The following is a 22,002-nucleotide window of genomic DNA, read 5'->3' as shown; positions in this document are numbered from 1 at the left end:
TAATTCTTTCTTATATCTCCAAAATATGATTTTTTTTATTAAAAAATAATTAGACTAATAATTCAAAACAATAATTTATTTAATGCGAAAAAGATGATTACGATTATTTAAAATTAACAATTATTTTATTTTTTAATTTAATTTTTTTTTCATTATTTAGAATTTGACTTCAAACTTTCAAATAAGATTGTAAATGAGCTAAATTGAATTTAATATTCCTACTATGAAGCATTAATTGAATCACTAATAACTTTGGACTTAATTTTCTATTACATATATTTCAAGTTATTTCCTAATTGTAAAATAATAAAAAATAAATATTTCTTTTTTCCTCATATAAACACACACTCAAAAAGATAAGTTAAAATGTTAAAAGAACTATTGAATTTTATCATTTTATTTAAATAAATTATTGTATTTTTATTATGCTTAAATAATTTATTTTATTTGTATCCAAGAACATCTTTTTTAAAATAAAAAATTGATTTATGTTAATAGTTTATTTTGATAAAAATTAAAAAATAAAAATTTTATTTGAATATAAATTAAAATTTAGGAATTTAATTGGATGTAAAGTAAAAATTAAAAATTTATTTACATATAATGGAATATAAAAATTTATCTTAATAAAGTAATAAAGTTAAACATATTTTTAAATTTAAAAAAAGAAAAGAAAAAAAAGTATCAACGAAGATTAAGGACCAGACGACACGTATTTGTCTCCCAACTTGGCAGCAAATTTTTAAGAGAAAAGGTAACGTTACAGCAAATGCTAAATTTGGAGGATCAGCACCGTTAATTCCAAAGGGACCCACAATCAACCACCCTGACGTGGACTAAGATCAAACCCGACGGTCCTCTTGCCTGTATATAATAGTAAACCCCAAAAAACAAAATGTAACTCCTCACTCCTCTGTCTCTTCACAGCCTTTCCCAGGAAAAAACTTAGAAAAGCATTAAAAAAAAAATGAAAGAGCTCTTCAGATTACGCCACGTGGCGCCCTCCTTATAATCGGATGCAAACCTATTTATATTCCACTCTTTATTCTCTTTTTCTCGTCCGCCCCTCTCTTTCTAGTCCTTTCTCTCTCTTCGGCTCCGATTCTCCAAACCCTAGGCTACCAGTCTCTTGTTTCACCGGTCGGTCGATCTTCAAACGCTGCTTCCCATGCTTCTCTCCTCAATCCGCTGATTTTTTCCCGAGAAAAACACGAATCCGAGAATTATTTCTTTGTTTGGGAAAAGGGAAAAGTTGAATCAGGGGAGGGGGAGATAGAAGTTTCGAGAAAAAGATGGCCTCGTCGGCAACGAGCGCGGTGTACATCCACGTAATCGAAGACGTCATCAGCAAGGTTCGCGATGAATTTATCAACAACGGTGGACCAGACGAAACTGTCCTAAGCGAACTCCAAAGAGTAAAAATACTTCTTTCATTTCCTTTTTATTCGATTTTTTAAAAAAAATTTTAGGGGTTGATTTCGTTATTTTAGAAAAAGATTTGTTTTTGGGATTCTTTGTGGGTTTAGGTTTGATCTGATTGAAGCACTAGGGTTTTTTTTTATTAATGTTATTGAAATGAAACTGATCTAGTTGAATCGATTTTGTGGGGTATTGGGTTTTAGATTTGGGAAATGAAGATGATACAAGCGGGAGTAATATGTGGTTCGATAGATAGGTCTTCGGGTAAGAAACAGCCCACGCCCGGTGGCCCAATTACTCCAGTGCACGATCTTAATGTTCCTTATGAAGGGACAGAGGAGTACGAAACCCCTACAGCTGATATGCTCTTCCCTCCGGTAACGAGTTCTGTTTTGAGTGCTTTTATGAATTTAAATTGCAACGGATATTTTTGATTGGTGATTTTTTATGTTGGGGGGGGGGGTTAATTGCGTAGACTCCGTTGCAAACACCTGTTCCGACACCATTGCCTGGAAGTACAGATGGTTCTATGTATAACATCCCTACTGGAAGTAGCGATTATCCTACTCCAGTGAATGATAATGGCGGTAATACTGATGTAAAAGGTGGAAGGCCAAGCCCTTATATGGTAAGCAATGATCTGTTAGTGCCACTTTCCGTTAGTATACATTGTGTTATAGTTTAAATTTCTACTTGCCAAAGAAAGAAAAAAGTAGCTTTGTCGGATTGTTGTAGACTTATTGGTGATATATTCTTTTTGTTTTTCTTTCCGCAGCAATCTCCTTCTCCTTGGCCTAATCAAAGGACCCCATTAAGTGTTGATGTTAATGTTGGTTAGTATGACGTTAAAAGAGCAATCAGTTCTAACCCACTATGGTTTGTTAATAATAAATGATATGTTCTTTGTAGCTTATGTGGAAGGGCGGGATGAGGTGGACAGAGGAACCTCTCATCAACCCCTGACACAGGTAACTCCTGTTATGAGTAACATTACAACTGTGCAATGATTTTTTTTTTTTCTGGTTTGAGGAGAACTCATGGGTCATGCAAAAGGGTTTCATATCGAAAAGGTTTAAATTGAATCTTTTGGGAAGTGTTTACTTCAATAATCCTTGTTCCCATGTCAAAACAAACTGTTATTAATTAAGTTGATGATTAATTTTAATATTGGAGAAAATTCTAGGACTTCTTTATGACGTCTTCTGGAAAGAGAAAACGTGAGGATTTTGCCACACAATATCAAAATGGTGGATATATACCCCAACAAGATGGTGCTGGAGATGCTTCATCTGAAGTTGCAAAGGCAGAGGTTAGTTTTCCTCTTATTTATTGTTAGTCTATCATATATATGTTCATTTGACATTGTTGTTTTAATGCAAATCATGGTTAGAGATCTTCTGTGGATATATGTGGCTATGGTAGATCTCTACTCTATCTCCATTTGTATGTGGATCATGGATTTGCCTTTCTTCTCCAGAAAGTTCTAGAATCTTTTTTCTTTTGGTAAGAGAAAGGATTCTTGAATCTGTGTTGCAGCATCCTAATAGAAAATATCATAGTAATATAAGCCATTGATTTGATATAGCAAACTTGAAAATACTTTAATTACATGCATTCTAAGACCTAATGTCCAATGACCATTATCATTTGCTAAGGGCTGTATGCAGGTTTTCGAGATCAGTGTGATAATATGAGATTGCTTAACTTCTCTTTTAAGGATTCCTTATGCCCCTTACCCTAAATTCTTTTATCCTTGATTTTTTTTTTCTGTCCCTGCAATCTTTTCTTTTTTGCTTACCTTTTATCTTAATAAAAATGCAAAGCAAACTTAGTTCAAGCTCTGCGATATAGCTTGTTGAATATTTATAAGGAAACTTTTTTATTCTAATTGAAACCAGAAGGGTACTTTTATTCCAGAATCATTGTTGGATATTTGAATTTATTAGAAATGTGTTATAAACCTTTTTTAATCATATAGCTCTAAACTCTCAGGGAAGTAACGGTAGTCATTTCCTGGGTAGACATGACTCAGCGACTGCTGCAAAAAGCAAGATCTTAGCACACTTAGCTAGGTCATCGTCGAAGATTCCTCAACTGGATGGACCAATTCCTGATCCATATGATGATATGCTTTCTACTCCCAATGTAAGTATCGTATGCTTTCTAGGCTGATTCCTAATCTTATTTTGTGTAATTCTGCGGCTTTGTGTTACTTTATGCATGTGGTTTGGAATGGACCTTTTCTCTTTGTTTCTAGTGTATATCATTGGAAAGTTCACTAACTTATGGGCTGTTGCCTTATGATTTCTTCTCTCACCTTGAAGATATACAATTATCAAGGAGTTGTCAATGAAGACTACAACGTGGTGAACACACCAGCTCCAAATGGTAACTTTAATCAATGGATGAACTGAGGATTGCATCTTATTGTACTTTGATTATATTAGCTATCCCTCTCTCTCTCTCTCTCTCTCTCTCAGCACCTTGTTTTTTTGTTGACCCGGTTTTCTTGTTTCCTTGCCAGACCTTCAGGCTGCCACTCCTGCTCCTGTTGCTCAAAATGATACAGTAGATGATGATGATGATGAGCCATTGAACGAAGATGATGATGATGATGATTTGGATGACGTGGACCAGGGAGAGGAGCTGAACACACAGCATCTAGTTTTGGCTCAATTTGACAAGGTGATTTTGCTATCTTTGCAGCATGCATTATTGCTGCCTATAATGTATTCAATAATTTGTATTTATACAAGTTTTGATAGTCTCATTTCTCTCCTATGTAGACAATAAACAATGACATTATATGTTTTTGTATGTAGGTGACTCGTACCAAGAGCAAATGGAAATGCACACTGAAGGATGGTATCATGCGTATAAACAACAAGGACATTCTCTTTAATAAGGTGTGCTTGTCTCTGAATAATATATGGCATTTGTTTACTCTTTGATACTTTCTGTTTTTGTTTTTTTTTAGTTTTGTTTGTCTCTGATCCTTAATCCTTTTTTTTTTTTTTTGGTTGAATCTTTTGCAGGCAACAGGCGAATTTGAATTCTGATTTTGTTATGTCTATTCACCATGATGGTGCTCTTGCTTTAAAAGGGCAAGCCAAGGGGGTGTTATTGGGTGTTTCGTAATTTTTCTTTAATTAATATTAGAGTGAAATCTCGATGGAAGGGCATGGGATGCTTTATGTTAATACCTTCCTTAAGACTTGGATTGGATGGTTGTGGTATTGTACATAAAGGAAGAGCTTTTTCGGGATCCCATTGTTTTTTTAGTTGTATTTCTTCCTCTAGGTTTCAAATTCAAAACGAACACCTCATTCCTACTCTCCCTTCTCTTGTTTGTTTAGTTGTATCAATCACCGAGTGTTGTGTCCTTTTAGTATTTTTTTCTTGCCTCATTATTAGATTTCCTAGGGCTCCTTTGGAGGAATTGAGAGAATCCCATATTTGAGACGCTTAAAACAAGCGGAATATCAACAACGGTAACGCTTGGAGACAATTCTCATGATCTTCTTTCTTACAAGCAAAATAACAGGCAACAACAAATCATCCAAGAAGCTTGTTATCATGGGGAAACGCATCATACAAGATCAAAGACAGGTATCAACTATGGAGGAAAGATCCCGATCGATCAAGACACTATCATTAATGAACAAAACTGGCAAATCTACCTTAAGGTGAGAAAACACAAAGTGAGCGATATGATATGCAGAGGCAGAAGAACACATTACTAAGCATCATTGACAAGAACACATTTGTCTTGAAACACAGTGAACAAAGTCGAAGCCTCCACATACCCTGCACCAGCTTGTTGTTTCCGGCAAAATACTGTTGCTGTTGGTGTTTGTGTTGCAGGTTTCTTATCATCAGTTGGAAACACGAATTCTTAAGTCTCTATAAATCGATTGGGGGATAAAGCGAGCGGTGTCAGTAGGGGAATCGGAGTTGCAGCTTCAGAAGTACCAGTAGACGGCGCAAAAGGGCTGGTCCCGGAAGCGGCAGCTTTCATCTGATCAAGCTTAAGAGATGCTGGGGCATGCTTTTGTAGCCTAGTTGGTGGCTTTCCTACTTTGGTTTTGCTCATGCCAATAACTTGTTTCTCAAATATGTTCCTACCATCCTCCATTCTTGAAATGAACCGCCCTGGAAATTTGCCAGAGAATGATCTTTTCTATCTCTCACTAAACCAAAATATCAATGATTAAACACGAGCATGGCAATTAAAAACAAAGGGTGAAAAATAAGAGAGAGAAGGGTGGGGGGGTGGATATGAAGAGAATGGTCTGTCAGTCAATCAAGGCCCTGTCTTGGAAACCCGGGAAACATGGTCTCAGTTAAACGGAGGAAAGGATTGTGATGGAAAGACGTTTCTGAAAGACAGTTATGAACAAACGGGAAAGGTCAATTTCTGAAAATTACAGAGGGTTTGGATTATTTTTTAGTGGCCAATATTTTTTTCACAAAACTTTTTATTCTCCAAGTCAAACACACCATTGTTAAAACAAGATTTGCTGTCATTTTGGTACATAAAACAAGATCTGTTAGCCAAAACTGTAAAGTGAGTGTAAAGAATTTCATTGAAAAAAAAAACCCTTACTGATTGAATTGAGTCAATTAACTTCAGTTTCGGCCCTCCTCTTTGAATGGTTAAAAACTAAAAAAAGAACAGAACAGATGTATGAAGTTTGAACAGGAAAAAAAAAAAGATGGCTAAGATTATATACAGAAGGTCAGCTGAAAGAAATTTTTGGTTTGTTGTTCTAAAAAATGAATTAAAAATTTTCAACTCAAAAAATATTTTTCTTTTATTTTCATCTGACGTTGAACAAAGTTCAATAATTGGGTATAGCCGACATCAAAATAAAAATAAGCAAATGAATCCAATGGCCAATATATCAAGAAAAGAATCACACTGTCACATCGCAACAAAATATATATATATATATATATAAGAGAAAGGAGATAAAAGCGGGAAAATTACCTACCAACCGTCAGATTTTTCTTTGTTTTTCGTTGTTCTCTGATCTTTTCTCCAATGGCTTGCAGTGCCACTTCTCAACCTTTGCTGAACTTCGAACTCTCACACTCACATCAACCAAAGAAACCACTCTCTCTCAATTTCTGTTCCTTCACTATTAAGCCAAGACTTTCTCCAAATCCCTTTTCATCTCAAGCCAAAGCTTACACCAAGATTGACATTTTTTCAAGTCCATCACTGTTTTCTAGTCGGAAACCCAGATCCCATGTAAAGTATCAACAACTATGATGTCTTTTACACTTTGGGTTGTTTCTAAATCATGGGATGTTTTGGTTTGTTTTGTAGGTTGCTGCTCAGAGTGATTATTCCTCAGGGGAAGACGCTGAGGCACTTGTACCTGACTCAGCTTACCAAGAGCCATTTTCTTGGTCTTCAGTCATTTTGCCGTACGTTTTTATCTTATTTTCTTCTCTTGCCTCTGTTTTTTGACCTTCCCTTTAATGGGTATTTTTTCCTTTCTTGTTTGTTGGTGGAATTGTTGGTGTTTTACGTACTTGTTGGGTAAAGGGTGCATTTTAGAATATTTGGTGATAATGGAAAATTTGAAGAGGGGAATAATAAAGGGTAGATCATAGATTTCTTTCTTGAAAACTCTCCTCTAACCTAATTTGAATTTAGTGACTTGACTTTGTTTGGATTCTTGCAAACAGATTTTTGTTCCCAGCTCTGGGAGGGTTATTATTTGGGTATGACATTGGTGCCACCTCTGGTGCTACAATCTCTTTGCAGGTGCTTCAACTGACAACTGTTTTTCTTATAGCTTTATCCAATTAAACTTACCATTTAATATTTAGTGAGTAGCATTAACTACAGTAAAAGACTCTATTATTGTATCTAATGTTTTATGTTGATAGGTCAGTCACCTGAGCTTAGTGGCACTACTTGGTTCAACCTTTCAGCTGTTCAGCTTGGTCTAGTGGTATGATTTCTTGGTTGTACTTGAATTCGTGCATCATTTGTGGATATTTGTAGTCTTTTCTGTCAATAATCAATGATAATGTATTTTTTGTTTCTAATTATATTGGCTTGAGTGCAGGTCAGTGGCTCCCTTTATGGGGCCCTTCTTGGTTCCCTCCTTGTCTATCCAATAGCTGATTTCCTTGGTACTCCTTTGTTCAAAACTTCTTCATCATACTTGGTGCTTATACATACGAGTTTCTCTTAACAAAAAATTTTGATTTGTGCATGAAGGAAGGAGGAGGGAACTCATCATTGCTGCTCTACTGTATGTGCTTGGCGGTGTGCTGACTGCTTATGCCCCAGGCCTAATTGTTCTCTTAGTAGGACGACTACTTTATGGCCTGGGTATTGGATTAGTGAGCTTCACAGCACTAAATGCTGGTATTTCTGGTAGATTTATTATGATGTGCTTACTTATAACATCTTGCATATATGCCATTTGACAGGCAATGCACGGGGCTCCGCTCTACATAGCAGAAACTTGCCCATCTCAGATACGTGGTACACTAATATCTCTAAAGGAGCTATTAATAGTTCTGGGAATTTTGGTAAGTTTCTAAAGATGTTACATGGTTACCGATTTTAGTTCTTTCTAAACAAGCTGTCCTAAAGTAGGGATTCTGCTGTAGTTGGGATATTTTGTGGGAAGCTTCCAAATTAATGCCGTTGGGGGGTGGCGATACATGTATGGTTTTAGTGCCCCAATTGCCTTACTTATGGGATTAGGCATGTGGAATCTGCCACCATCACCACGGTGGTTACTTCTCAGAGTGGTTCAAGGTAAAGGATCTTTACAAGAATACAAAGAGAAGGCCATCCTTGCCCTAAGCAAACTACGGGGTCGGGCTCCTGGTGATGAAGCATCTGAGAAGCAAATAGAAGATACTCTAATCACAGTGAAGTCTGCCAATATGGATCAGGAATCTGAAGGAAATATCTTGGAGGCATTTCAGGGGCCAAGTTTGAAAGCCTTCATAATTGGTGGAGGTTTAGTCCTTTTTCAACAGGTACCTCTTCCTCCTTGCTGATCCATACTGTTTATTTATTTATTAGTTATTATTCCAATGTTTTTTTGCTAATAAACATATGACTAGGGAACAGTAAGAGTTTTATGTTAAAGGGATTATTTACAAACCTGATTATGACAGATAACTGGCCAACCGAGTGTTCTGTATTATGCTGGTCCAATTCTACAGGTACTGATAATTGAACGTTAATTCATTTTTCTGGTGATTTTGAAATAGATTATATTATATAATGTCGAGTATCCTAACTGTATAATAGCTTTTGTAAAATTGTTTCTCAAGAGTGCTGGATTCTCTGCGGCTGCTGATGCTACCCGCCTTTCTGTTCTAGTAGGTTTGTTCAAGGTAACTTTAAATAGATCTTGCTATTTAACTTTTAAATCAGGTTACCTTCTTTACTACACTGATTAAGTACTGTTTCAAATAAACCTTCCCGCAGTTACTAATGACTTGGATAGCTGTTGTAAAAGTTGATGATCTTGGTAGAAGACCTTTGCTGATTGGTGGTGTTGGTGGGATTGTATGTAAACTGCTCTCATTTTGTTTAACTGTTTTGGCCTTAGGTATGTTAGCTCGCAAAGATGATTATGGAGATTTTTATTTGCCTTTCTGTATTCGTTGCACTACAGGCTCTTTCCTTGTTTCTGCTTTCCGCTTATTACAAATTTCTTGGAGAACTCCCTTTTGTTGCTGTAGCTGCTCTACTTCTCTATGTTGGTTGCTATCAGGCCAGTATTTTTTTTCATTTGCTTGTTGGCATTGGTGGCACTGACTTGAGTGGGACTGGGAAACCTTCTAGGATCAGAAATTGTATTTTTGTTTCTTTTCACTCCCAAAGTTATACGTATCAAAAGAACTATAAAGCTTCAACGCATAAATTGGAAAAGTAAACTGTTTCAAAAGAAAAAAAAAAGTTGGGAAATCAAAGTTAGGTAATTGACACTACCATCGCATGCTATGGGGGAAAAAAAGAAGGCAGATTCAGAAGTGAGCCAATAATATTTACGTGCTTTTCTTGTCTGGGAGACCAAGGTAATCTGACATTTTTTCCCCTGTAAATGATGTTTCAGATATCATTTGGGCCTATCAGTTGGCTAATGGTGTCTGAAATTTTCCCACTACGCACAAGAGGGAAAGGGATTAGTCTTGCAGTTCTCACTAACTTCGGCTCAAATGCTATTGTTACCTTTGCATTCTCACCATTGAAGGTATTGGTTCAATTTTCAACAGCAAAGTTGCTTTCTTATCATTTTTCACGCTTTGAATTTCACTTGATGGTTGTGATATGAATCAATATATGCTGGTTCTGCAGGAGTTGCTAGGAGCTGAAAATCTCTTCCTCCTTTTTGGTGCTATTGCTCTGTTATCCCTTTTGTTTGTAGTACTCTACGTCCCAGAGACTAAAGGTTTGAGCTTGGAAGAAATTGAATCCAATATCTTGAAGTGAAAGCTCAGCAGTGCCTACTATCATCATAATTTCAGTGAAAACCGAATAAACAACCCTTAGTTTTCTGAAGTTGTTTCTCAGGACAGCATTAGATGGTTTTCCATTTAATTATAGCCATGGAAAACACAAAATTTGTAGAAATGAATAAATTTGAGTTGAACTTGAGAAGATGTATTGAATTGTAATGGGAATGGATAGAATGCGTGACCAACTTGCTGCTTGAAGGTTTTAGTTAACTCCAAGAGACCACAGAGATGGACTTTTAGCTGGCTCCATGGAAGCCATTATAGATGAATTTGGTTTTATTTTGAGCCAAGACTAATGAAACAATAGTATCGAGAAAACTATCCAAATATAATAGTTCTAAAATCTGCGGCCATTGGATAAAGAACTAGGTCATGTTTGTGCAAACAGAGCGGTGAGGTTTTGATTCATTACATAGTTCCCAAACACCAGAGAATGATTTTCTTATTCGGACAAGGTAATCAGTTCATTTGATTCATCATTGTCTCAGTCACTCGTCTCTGTTAACATGCACTTCTCCCTGCCTACAGAAAGAATCACCAAATCATAAAAGATACTTAAACCAGTGCTAATTTTTTTTTATACAAATTGGATTGCAATCTGGAGATACGAGAATGTGTTGCGTGCAAGTGTTGAAATTGAACTTCAGACTTGTTGGATGACATGGTTGCATGAACCAGAGCTAAATTCCAGGCTCTAGCAAACGTTAAATTTGCGATTCTATGTTCACATCTGACTTGTTTTTTTTCATAGCATTTTCCAGTTAACGTGAAAAATTTGCATTGACCGAAACATGTGCGAAGCATTTCGACATATGTGTCCGCGTAAGAATGTAGAAAAATATGAGCAGTCGTTAAATCTTTCCCTTTTTTCAACAGTGTGATAAACAAACCCAGGACTGGGGACCCAACGAAGAAAGATTTATCAATCAGCTCAAATGCGAAGCGGTTACATACAGTGTATTGATTTCTTCTTTCTATAGGAAATAAAGCAACAAAAAAGGATACAACTAAATATTTAAGATATTGTGTGAATCATGCTTGAGCTATTCGTTGCATGGCCCCATTGCCAACAACTCTTATTTGTCAAGTAGCTTGACTGAAGAAAATTTATGGCTTAAGCACTGCACCAGATTCAGTTTTTATTCGAGAGACTTAGGTGTTGAATTTAAAGATTAGACCATTGGATATTCTTCCAAATAATAGATGATGAAAGTGATGAAAAAGCTACAGGTCTTAGAAGTTCTTGAAGTTTCAACTCTTTCGTATGACAAAATCAACCCATGTGCTCGAAGTTTCAAAGACTATTTTGCCAATGCAAAACAAATGCGCCTGAATTACTTGGATGACGTCCAATCAAATAGTAAATAAGTTATGGTGGTCTATTATCAAAGCTTCAACATGGTCCCAGCCAAGGTCTCAACCAGAACAATTTGCACTAAATCTGCATTTTCCTATTGTTGTCATAAATTATAAATTATTACGACTGGTTTAACGTCGTCGTCATGGACCTTGTTGGCTACGGAAGACTTAAGGATTCTCTAGAACTCTTGAAATATGAAAACCATGGAAATGAAATCTGGAAATGGGGATTTCATTTCATAATCTGTGGGCTGAACTGATCATATAAGGTGAGGCAACCAAACCATACAATTATTGATAGGAACATTATACAGATTAGCAGTATGCAGTTTAACTAGATTATACAGACTAGCAGTATGCAGTTTAACTAGATTAAGTACGTGGTACTGGTGATGTTAACACAGGGATGTACATAACCTGTAGCAAAAGGGATATAAATCTTGGCCTTCAATTTTCTCTACCTACGTCGTACACAAGCAACACTCTTTCATCTTTTGATACAAGAGGAAAGCACTAGGGTTGGAACTTGAGGTCTCTATCTACAACCCTGCCGCCCTGATCACATTCACATCAGCTAAGCCCGATTAGAGGCCTCTCAGTCTTAAGCTTAATGTATTGAGCTTTGAAAAATAATGATTCAGTGACCATAGCTGAGAATGGAATCAGTTACACTAGACATGGAAAAGGTAGAAATGTTGTCAAATGATGCAGGAAATGACATATCATTGACAGATATTTGATGAGTATCTGTAACCAGACTATTACTGGCATCATCAAGTAGCACCTCTGGCAAGGTGGCATTCCCATCCAAATATTGTACTACTTTCCTCATGCTAGGCCTTGTTGCTGGTGTAGGGTGTGCACACAACAAACCCAGCTTCAATATCAATTCCATTTCTGTCTCCACATAGTTACCTTCCAATCTTGGGTCACTTGTCTGAAGAATCATGCCAGTTTTCCAGCATTCAAGAACCCAGTCGACCAAAATTATTTCTTCAGGCAGTCTTTCTGGTTCTAAAGATTTTCTTCCACAAGCTATTTCCAGCATTAAGTTGCCAAAAGCAAACACATCAGAACTGGTTGTGGACTTACCTGTTCTAGCCAGCTCTGGTGCAATGTATCCCAGAGTGCCGACCACAAGGGTGGTTTGAGGATTAGTGCCATGGTCATAGAATTTAGCTAGCCCAAAATCTCCCAATCTTCCATTAAGATGTGCATCTAGTAGAATGTTGCTAGCCTTTATATCTCTATGAATCACAACTTGATCCCATTCTTCATGAAGGTAAAGAAGTGCTGATGCTACTCCTTTAAGGATTTGAACTCTTTGAGCCCAATTAAGGTTCAGTTTTTCATTGGTAAATAAGAACTTGTCAAGACTTCCATTGGGCATGAAATCGTAGACCAAGAGAAGCTCTCCCTTCCTCCTGCAATAGCCTAGGAGCTGCACCACGTTTCTATGACTTAGCCTTCCCATGCTAGCAATTTCAGCTACAAATTCCTTCATCCCTTGCTTTGAATTGTGGGAGATCCTTTTGACTGCAACTTCTTCTTTGGAAGAAGGTAATATTCCTTTGTAAACCCCTCCAAAACCACCAACTCCAAGGAGTTCTCTTTCTTTGAAACCTTTAGTTGCTTTATAAAGATCCCTATAAGAGAACCTCTGAGGACCATATTCCTGTTCCCAGTCTTCTCTTATTTCTTCATATTTCTTCCTCCATGTGTTGTAAGCGGCTCCAATGACTATTATAACCAGAAGACTCATAATTACCAATGGAACCATGATCCTGAAATCTAGTTTCTTCCCAGATTCTCTAGGATGGGGTGGAGAAGGAATTTTGGAGTAGTCAAGGCCTTGTGCTTGTCCACTTTTATTGAAGCTCCATCCAAGAATGTATTGATTACTTGCCATTGCCCCAGTAGATGCAGAGAAACCGACATACATGGATTCCAAGAATACTTCAGAAAGATCAAGCCTTGCTGACAAAAGAGGCTGGCTTGGTTTCTTGGTTTTAAGAGGAGCTAGTCTTACTTGAAGTAGCATATCTCCTTCATCATAATCTATCCACAATTGAATTGGCTTTCCACTTATGAGCTCCAGGGTCTTATTTTCCCCTTCCTTGTCTGAATAATAACTTGCTGGAGCTGATGCATTAGACCGCAAGTTGTTGACATCAATTCCAACATGGTTGTCATCAATATCTCCAAACTCAGGGCTTTTGATAGAATCCAGTTCTATTGCAAACACATGGTTGGTTGAGAGGCCATTGCTTGTAGCATTGAAAAGACCAAAATACTGGCTTGCTACAGCTCCCACGAACTCCGGAGATGGTGAGATAATGAAGGCAAGGCCATGGCCGCCGAGTTTGGGAAACTCGGGGACCATGGCAAAGACGAAGCTTGTAGAAAACGACAGAGAATCGGATGAATTGAACTTGATGGGCAAAGGAAAGAAAGCACGACCAAACTGTTGATATGAAATGTTTGTTAACTCCAACAGGCCATTTTGGACTTTAGCAATTCCACTAAGATTCAGATCGACTCCATGAAAACCATTGTAGATAAACTGGTTTTGCCCTTCAGCAAAGGCAATGGAACACACTGCAGCCATAGCAACTAGAATACGAAGTAATCTACTCATTCTAGCCATTGACAACAAGCAGAGATTTGGGTATTCAAGTTCTTGGGCTGCAAATACCAGTAAAAATGATCTGTTTCTCACAAAGTCATGGGGACCATAAGAATGAATTAAGGAAGTTTGAAAAGAGATCCTGACAAGTTATTACTAGGTTTAAATTTTCTTTTCAGACCGCCAACATAAATTTAATTTCAGAAATTAAGAACTTGCCATGGACTCACATATGACATAATTAATATGTACTTTTTGCTCCAATCAGGGAAACTTCTTCACTGTTTGGTAATAATGACGCGACACCTAACTCTCAGTACTTTAACCGGGTGGCCAATGGCCATTATAATATATTTTAAAAAAATGCTGATAACTGTCAACCAGAAAAATAAGCGCTTCTTTTATTATCAAGACAAGATACTGGTTACAACCATGTTGATGCTAAAGAATCCTGACAGGTTGTAGAAGAAGGTTTCATACTATGTCTATCAGTACGTTGGTAATATACGGAAATAGTTGTTCAAGATGATCTTCGTTGATGAATTAAGTCTATAACTATTGTCTATAGTGTACTAAAACAACTTATTGTTGTCCTTTAATAAACATCTCAAATTGTATGACCGCTAATTATTACTCAATCGTTGATTGTTCTTACGCAAAGTAAATACGTTGATTTGATTTGGCTTGTCACATGAGGCCATTGATCACTTCTATGTTTTCAAACGGCAATAAGCATTTAATTTGTTTAATGTCCTTGGTAACTCAATGCTACAGGTTAGGACTTGGGAGTTGTTATTTCCAACTTGAAATTTTAACAAGATTCAAACCCAATCCAATGTTATTTGAGAAAAGATTAAAACTTGAACAGTGAAAACCACTTTAATTCTAGAATTATAATTAATAGTGGTATAATTTATTAATAAAATGTTAAACTCTTAATTTTAAATATAAAAAATAACATTAGTGGCATAAAACCAAGGTTTTGGTAAAAATAAATAAACCAAGCTTATGACGGGACAACAACTCCTGGAGAATAAGCTTTTTACGATTAATATCATAGCTTTCAAATAAATTTAAAAAAAAAAGAAAAAAAAAAACATAGCTTTTGTACCTACCAAACTAACTCAAATTACATTGGTAGCTATTGAATTATTAAACCTCGATGAAGGAACCCTTATTAGTTTAACAAATAGCCAATTAAATAAGACCTGAAAAGTTATTATACATACATGTAAATATATATCATTCACTTGCTGAAATGAATTATTTTAATCTGAAAGTTATTGTCCACTGGCATTATTAATGTTTAATCTCACATCAGTTAAGAAACAAAGAAGGTTGTTAATGAATTCATTTATTAGTGAAATGACATTAATGAAAGCTATTTTTTTCTTTCTTTCTTTTTTTTTTTTTTATTGCATTGACGTATTTTTTAAGTTGATGAGGCATAATTCACGTGTGATTTGAAAAAGGTACATTTGATTTGTAAAGAAAAGGAAGAAATGGTCAAAAAATGGTGAAAGTTAATGTTCGGTGCGTGCTTCTACGTTTAAATAAATATAGGAGAAACAAAGGGTGAAAATAACTCAATTGCAGAAAATGCTGGAAAAAAAGGGTTATGATCCCTTTTCCAATTTTTTATCTGAAGATTTTACACGTGAGCTGCCTGAATTTAAGTGATGTCCACGATACGATATAGTGACCATTATTTAGTAATAATTACGAATGTAATTGAGTCGAGTCGAATCGAATAGTGAGAAATTCAAGCAAGAGCTTAATTTATAATTTGAGACTCGATACTCGATTCGAGTTCGATCGAGTTTTATTTTTCAAGCTCGAATTCGATTCGTGATCAAATTCAAGCTATTCGAGTTCGTTCAATTAAGCTCGATTAATATATAAAAATAAGCTCGATTCGTATACTCGATAAGAGTTCGATTATTCATGCTCGAACTCAAACTCGGACTCGAAATATTTTATTAATTAAAATAATAAAAATATATTTAAATATAAAAACTCAATTAGGCTCGCGAGCTACTCGAGTCGGATATAAGAATACTCGAATTCAGTTCGATCGATAAGTCGAGCTATTCAAGCTCGAACTCGACTCGATAATAATCGAACCGAATTCGAATTTTCTTCAAATCGAACTCAAGTAATTTACAAATACTAATATATCATCTATACCTTTAGTAGTAATATTATCTTTCGTTGCCGTTATTCATTGCAATAAAAATGTAAATTATCATTCACATAAATAACAATATATGTACCGAAAAATTGTAGTTAAAATAGGATGTTAAGATTAAAATATTATAAATAAATATTATTATAATTAAATTATTCTTTTACTTATTTTATGATAAATTATAAGAAATTTTAAAAAAATTACGATTAGGATGAAAGTAATTATTATTATTTTATTCATTATGTTTGAAACATCAATAAATATAATGCGATCAAAGTTCCGGTTGCAAGCACATTTTAAATCCCTAATGAGCTATATGGCGTGTGTCAAGAATCGTCCAAATGGCATTTTTGGGAGGACAAGTGATGTCTAGATGGCGTTCTTGAGAGGATAAGTGACGTCCATTCTTTAATCCTGTCTAAGCTACTATCCTGTGTGAGCCTTCTAAGCTCAGTTTTATTATGGAATTTAAGGCTATGGAGTCCAACAAATGGGTACAAAATGAAAGTCTAAACAAATTATGCACGTTAAAATAAGCTATATAATGTACCAAAAACGTAAACTATGTCAGGTAATAGAGGTAAAATATTTAAAGTTAAGTCAAGCCCTAACAATGGAGGTTAAACCCTTTACAATTAAATAAGGGATCAGCTGCTCAGCGTTGACTGTTGTAGTGTTTTAGTTAGGAAGATTTTGTTGTTTGAGAGTGAATAAAATTGATATATATATTTTAATTTCTGTCATTAAATCGAGTCTTCAAAATTTTTACCTCTGAATATTGAGAAAAAATTGTATGCAACAGATGAATAAATCTCATTAATATAATTGAAGGGATTTTGGATTACAAAAAATTAAAAGGCAATTTTCTATAATCTTTCTGTTCATTTCAAGTGCTTACATAAGGCATGATTTCGGAGTTCTTCCAAGATAAAAACATATGTAGGAACAAAATTGATGTTATATTATTGTCACGCCCTGAGATCAAGACGTAACACTGTCGTATTACTTTGAAGAAAATCTTAAAGTAATATGAAGTCTTCTTTTTTAAATATTTTAAAATTCTTCAATAAAACAATCTACCAAGTAAAATCTATATCTTTAATCTAACTGATAATACATCTTTATATATCCAAATGCAAATCATATAAAATACAACACTATCTCTTAAGATCTCATTGACCAACATATTCTCCGACGACTAAGTAATATTTTCCATTTCATCTTCTAGCTTCACACAAGACTATTCAAACTTATCACTTAGTCATCTGTAAAGAAAAAGTAAAAAGGGAATGAGCAAATCACAGCTCAGTAAGTATAGGCTCACACACCTTACCAGATCAAGCATTGTTTTCTTACACATCATATAGATCATTCAAAACATTCATCAAATCATAATATCAAAACATTTCAAGATCACCGTTTTGTCAAATATTTCATAAATTCATAAATCAATGTCAAAATATGTTACTTCATAAATCATTGCAAAATATGTGGTCATTTAAATATCATAATCAAACCAAATCATGGATCAATAATTAAAACCATCATAAATCATCATTATCATTCATTTATCATTAGCTACAGTCACTGCTATAACCCGTGACATTGACCGTATCGACAATTTCATTCTCATGATCATTGCTAACTATTATAATCCGTTAGCCAGGGCTTACGCTAACTACTATTACCCGTTAGCCAGAATAGTAGAACTAGTTCTGGTGTCGATGATCCCACTTCTTAGGGATGTAAAAACGTAGCTATCATAAAATTATTCTTTAAACATAAATCATTTTCTCATTTCATTTATAAGCATGAACCATCGTTTATATAAAGAAACACAAAATAATCATATGCTTGATCATATTTTCATACATTGAAAATAATGAAATAAAATATTCATTCAATTAGAAACATACATATATACATAGTTTCGAAAACAAGCAAAGCCTGTGAGATTCTACTTACCTCAATTCGATTTCACCACTTAGTTTTTCTCCCAAAATAATTAATGGCTTATCTAAGATCATTTCAACAGATCATAATTTAATCAACCCTTTTTGAGACCATTTATATAAAAATCAACTAAGTTACACAAGGGTTAACTTAACTAATTAATATTGGCAACCTGATCTCTTTTCATTAAAACAGTCATATCTCAATATATCCAAATCGAAATTATGATCTCTTTAATACGTTAGAAACTAGACTTGATAAGCTTTCTAACCATATATGGCACATCTCGTAATTCCTTGTAGATTAGTTATAACAATTTTTGAAATCCACATCATATACCACTGTCAAATAGACTATATACCTTCTAATAAAAATTATATATTTATTTACAAGAAACTCCAAATTCAATTGCTCTTATTTCATTAGAAAGTAGACTCATTAAGTTTTCCAAACATATATGGTTAATTTGTAAATCCTTGTATACGAATTAAGAAGAATTTCGTAATTCAACCTTGATGCTGCTGTCTTACAGCTTGCATATGCTTAAGTTAAAATTAAACAATTCTTCATAAAAAACTCATATTTGACTTTCGTTTATTTCATTAGAAACTAGATTCAACATGCTTTCCAATGATATATAATAATCACAGCAATAATCTATCCATTAATACAAAATTTTATTTTAATTCATTATTATATATCACAACATCTCATCCAAAAATAGAATTTCTCCTTCAATCTTTAAAAACTCAACCTACAAACTCCATTCAATAATCATCAATAAATCTTAAGAACATGAAATAAATAAAGCTCAGTAATTTACCCAAATAGAACATCAAGATTAATGAAAGATTTCATGATTTTTTTTTTTTTGGTTTTGCTCTCAAAACTTCAACTTCAAATAATAGTAATCAACTTGATATTTCTTTTTAAATAAAAAGAGGGCATGTACTCACCTTTAAGGAATTAACTTGATTGTAGCCTCTGATTGTGAATCTCTAACTTGATTTTTCATATTCTCTAACCCTAAGGAAGATGAGGAAGAAGAACTCTATTTCCTTTCTGTTTCACGATAGTTAGGTTTTCTTTTATCTAATACTTCAGCCCTTTTTCTTTTAGTAAATAATGTCTTAATAAATTGATGTGCTTTAATATTATTCTAGCCCAATTATTATTTAGGTTGGGGTATTACAATTATTAACCCAGAAAGATCAGATCGATTGCCTTTGAGAAAGCTGGAAAAATGTATGGAAGATTTAGAAAAATCAGTTCTAAAAATTCAAAAAAGAAGGAACAAGTTATAGCTATATATGTACAACATTTCCAACTCTTCATTCAGCTTTCCACTCTGAATTTGACAGGTCTAAAGCTTTGACAAGAAAAATGGATCCTTCAGCGACCTATATGGAGAACTGAATCTGTACTCGAAATGGAATTTGGAGACGCTGTCACAACTGACGAGGATAATGGAATTATACAATCAGATGCCAAGTTGTTTGCTATGGATCTGTTAGTTTCAGTGCTGTGATCAGGTGGTAAAGTTTCAAGGATGGAAGATATTATATTTTCGGCACTTTCAAGTGGTGTATCAGGCAAACTGGCATTGTCATCAAGATACTGCACCACTTCCTTAATGGTAGGTCTCAGATCTGGCCTGGAGTTGGAGCAAAGCATGCCTAGTTTCAAAACTTTCTCCATCTCCTCCACCACATAATTACCTTGTAATCTAGGATCACTAGCATCGAGAATAACACCTCTTTTCCAGCACCTACTGACCAACCCAACTAGAAACCTCTCTTCGGGGGATAAGCTAGGATCTATAGGCTTCCTCCCACAAGCCACCTCTAGCAGAAAAGCCCCGAAAGCAAACAAATCTGCAGTTTTAGTAGCCTTCCCAGTTCGAGTAAGTTCAGGATCCAGATATCCTAATGTCCCTACCAGGCGTGTAGTTAGTGGATCACTATCATGATCATACAATCTGGCAAGGCCAAAATCTCCTAGCCGTCCATTTAGATTGGAATCTAAAAGAACATTGCTAGCTTTGATATCTCTATGGAGAACAACTTGTTCCCATTCTTCATGGAGATAAAGAAGAGCAGATGCCACCCCTCTGATGATTTGAAACCTTTGAGACCAATTAAGGTTTGGATTGTCATCATTGAAGAGGTATTTGTCAAGGCTTCCATTTGGCATATAATCATAGACCAAAAGGAGTTCTTTCTTTCGCCTGCAATAGCCAAGAAGCCGCACCAAGTTCCTATGCCTTAGCCTTCCCATGCAAACAATCTCAGAAATAAATTCCTTCATCCCTTGATTTGATTCATGGGATACTTTCTTGACCGCAATTTGTTCATCAGAAAAAGGAAGTGTACCTTTGTATACCTTTCCAAAACCCCCAGTTCCAAGAAGTTGTTTGTCTTTAAAACCTTTGGTTGCTTTGTAGAGAGTCTTGTACGAGAACCTTTGAGGTCCATACTCCTTTTCCCAGTCTTCAATTATTTCTTCATATTTCTTCCTCCAGCGAAAATATGCTGCTCCAGTGATCATTACCAGCACAACTACTGCTAGTATGATCATAAACAATTGATCTAATTTTCTTCTTCTGCCAGCTTTGGGAAGATTTGGAACCTCTGATGGAGTAGGAAGTTCCGGAAGCTTTGATATCTCAAGGCTTTGTGCTTGTCCACTTCTATTGAAGCTCCATCCCAGAACATAATGGTTACTCGCAATTGAACCTGTTGCGGCAGAGAAACCAACATACATAGTGTCAACTAGAATATCAGACAGATTTACTGATGTTGTCAAGAGAGGCTGGTATGGTTTTGGGCTCGTCGTTGGTGCCAAGGTTACATTGAGTAGTTTTTCTCCATCATTGTAGTCTACCCAAACCTGTATTGGATGTCCACTTATGAGCTCCAAGCTTCTATTCTCCCTTTCTTCATTGGAATAATATGCTGCTGTTGTGGATCGGATGGATATCAAGCTATTCACATCAATACCTACATGATTGTTATCTATATCTTCCATGTCAAGACTCTCGATAGTATCAAACTCAACTGCGAAGACATGATTTGAAGAATTTCCATTGTTTGTAGTATTGAAGAGTCCTAGATATTCACTTCCACTAGCATGGCTGAAATCCATAGATGGTGAGATGACAAAGGCAATGCCATGGCCACTACTAACATACCATTCAGGAACCAGGGCAATTACAAAATTCGTGGAGAATGAAAGAGATCGAGCTGAACTTGGGGAAGAAGTGTTGAAGTTTATTGGAGATGGGTAGAAAGCATGACCAACCACTATTTTTGAAGTGTTGGTGAGCTGCAATAGACCATTGGACTGGATCTTGGCGTTCCCATCAAGGTGCAAATTAGCATTAAGGAAGCCATTATTGAAAATGAATTGGTCATGATCTTCAGCCCTGACCAAGGAAGTCACAGCCAGGCAGGAAAGCAACCAAAAATGAAATGCAGCAAAAGCAGCAGCCATTGTGAAAAGAATGAATGGACTTCCTCTGCTAAGAGAACCTCAAAAAAAATCCTCCTTGTCCCTGTATGGCTAAAAAAAATTAATTAATTGTTCTAAAAATTATCTGATTTTTAAATTACTTTTTGAACTTCTTTTGTGCAGAAAGTCAGCGTGTGCTTATGCAATGATAAGATATCCAACCTAAAGGTTTTGTCAGTTGCATACCTGAAAATCAGGTTGACATAAACAAACATAGAGCTTAATACTGAAAATATTAGATAATCACTTCTTTGGTCTCAACTTGTGCAAAATTCCAATAGAAAAAGTGCAACAGTTTGCAAGTAACATACATGCAATTTCCACAAGCGTGACTGTTTTTCAGTGAAGGTTACTACACATTGACAGTGGCGTGGACTTGGCCTGCCATTGACTCTCGGAAGTTTCCTCATCCACCCTTGGTGGGTTTATATTTTTACTTTAA

General features: G+C 35.5%; 2 protein-coding genes and 2 pseudogenes across 5 annotated transcripts; 2 read left to right on the top strand and 2 right to left on the bottom strand.

Annotated features, from left to right (window-relative positions):
* Positions 1–1,058: 1,058 nt before the first annotated feature.
* On the top strand, positions 1,059–4,810 carry LOC111303657 (transcription initiation factor IIA large subunit-like). 2 transcript variants are annotated; one of them, XM_022900076.2, is made up of 11 exons: positions 1,059–1,415; positions 1,623–1,796; positions 1,895–2,047; positions 2,195–2,252; positions 2,329–2,387; positions 2,603–2,728; positions 3,412–3,564; positions 3,744–3,807; positions 3,944–4,104; positions 4,242–4,325; positions 4,455–4,810. In XM_022900076.2, the coding sequence occupies exons 1-11, from the start codon at positions 1,293–1,295 to the stop codon at positions 4,476–4,478; spliced, it is 1,179 nt and encodes a 392-aa protein (XP_022755811.1). In that variant the 5' UTR covers positions 1,059–1,292; the 3' UTR covers positions 4,479–4,810. The 2 variants fall into 2 exon arrangements, with proteins under 2 accessions (XP_022755811.1, XP_022755812.1); XM_022900077.2 differs by lacking the exons at positions 2,195–2,252; positions 2,329–2,387.
* Positions 4,811–6,372: 1,562 nt separating this feature from the next.
* On the top strand, positions 6,373–10,147 carry LOC111303656 (D-xylose-proton symporter-like 3, chloroplastic). 2 transcript variants are annotated; one of them, XM_022900075.2, is made up of 14 exons: positions 6,373–6,673; positions 6,752–6,852; positions 7,117–7,195; positions 7,326–7,385; positions 7,503–7,569; positions 7,658–7,782; positions 7,873–7,974; positions 8,056–8,433; positions 8,575–8,622; positions 8,734–8,796; positions 8,891–8,971; positions 9,081–9,179; positions 9,522–9,659; positions 9,764–10,147. In XM_022900075.2, the coding sequence occupies exons 1-14, from the start codon at positions 6,464–6,466 to the stop codon at positions 9,896–9,898; spliced, it is 1,686 nt and encodes a 561-aa protein (XP_022755810.1). In that variant the 5' UTR covers positions 6,373–6,463; the 3' UTR covers positions 9,899–10,147. The 2 variants fall into 2 exon arrangements, 1 of the variants encoding a protein (XP_022755810.1); XR_016326981.1 differs by lacking the exon at positions 9,081–9,179 and having other exon boundaries at positions 6,405–6,673; positions 8,891–9,014.
* A 1,339-nt stretch (positions 10,148–11,486) lies between these two features.
* On the bottom strand, positions 11,487–14,146 carry LOC111304336 (L-type lectin-domain containing receptor kinase SIT2 pseudogene; annotated as a pseudogene). Its single transcript, XR_016326979.1, has one exon. The product of XR_016326979.1 is annotated as an L-type lectin-domain containing receptor kinase SIT2 pseudogene (transcript).
* A 5,124-nt stretch (positions 14,147–19,270) lies between these two features.
* Positions 19,271–21,542, bottom strand: LOC111304335 (L-type lectin-domain containing receptor kinase I.8 pseudogene; annotated as a pseudogene).
* Positions 21,543–22,002: the final 460 nt, after the last annotated feature.

This window comes from Durio zibethinus, chromosome 13, assembly GCF_047325235.1.
Source record: "Durio zibethinus cultivar Kanyao isolate XHJ-2024 chromosome 13, ASM4732523v1, whole genome shotgun sequence".
NCBI classification, from domain to species: Eukaryota; Viridiplantae; Streptophyta; class Magnoliopsida; order Malvales; family Malvaceae; genus Durio; species Durio zibethinus.
The sequence above is the reverse complement of the archived record's forward strand: the minus strand, read 5'-3'. Positions and strand labels throughout refer to the sequence as shown.

Coding starts and splice junctions, on each gene's coding strand:
- LOC111303657 (XM_022900076.2), top strand. CDS start 1,293: ATGGCCTCGTCGGCAACGAGCGCGGTGTACATCCACGTAATCGAAGAC. Junction 2,388..2,602: donor CTCATCAACCCCTGACACAG/GTAACTCCTGTT, acceptor AGAAAATTCTAG/GACTTCTTTATGACGTCTTC. Junction 3,808..3,943: donor GAACACACCAGCTCCAAATG/GTAACTTTAATC, acceptor TTTCCTTGCCAG/ACCTTCAGGCTGCCACTCCT.
- LOC111303656 (XM_022900075.2), top strand. CDS start 6,464: ATGGCTTGCAGTGCCACTTCTCAACCTTTGCTGAACTTCGAACTCTCA. Junction 6,674..6,751: donor GTCGGAAACCCAGATCCCAT/GTAAAGTATCAA, acceptor TTTGTTTTGTAG/GTTGCTGCTCAGAGTGATTA. Junction 8,623..8,733: donor ATGCTGGTCCAATTCTACAG/GTACTGATAATT, acceptor TTGTTTCTCAAG/AGTGCTGGATTCTCTGCGGC.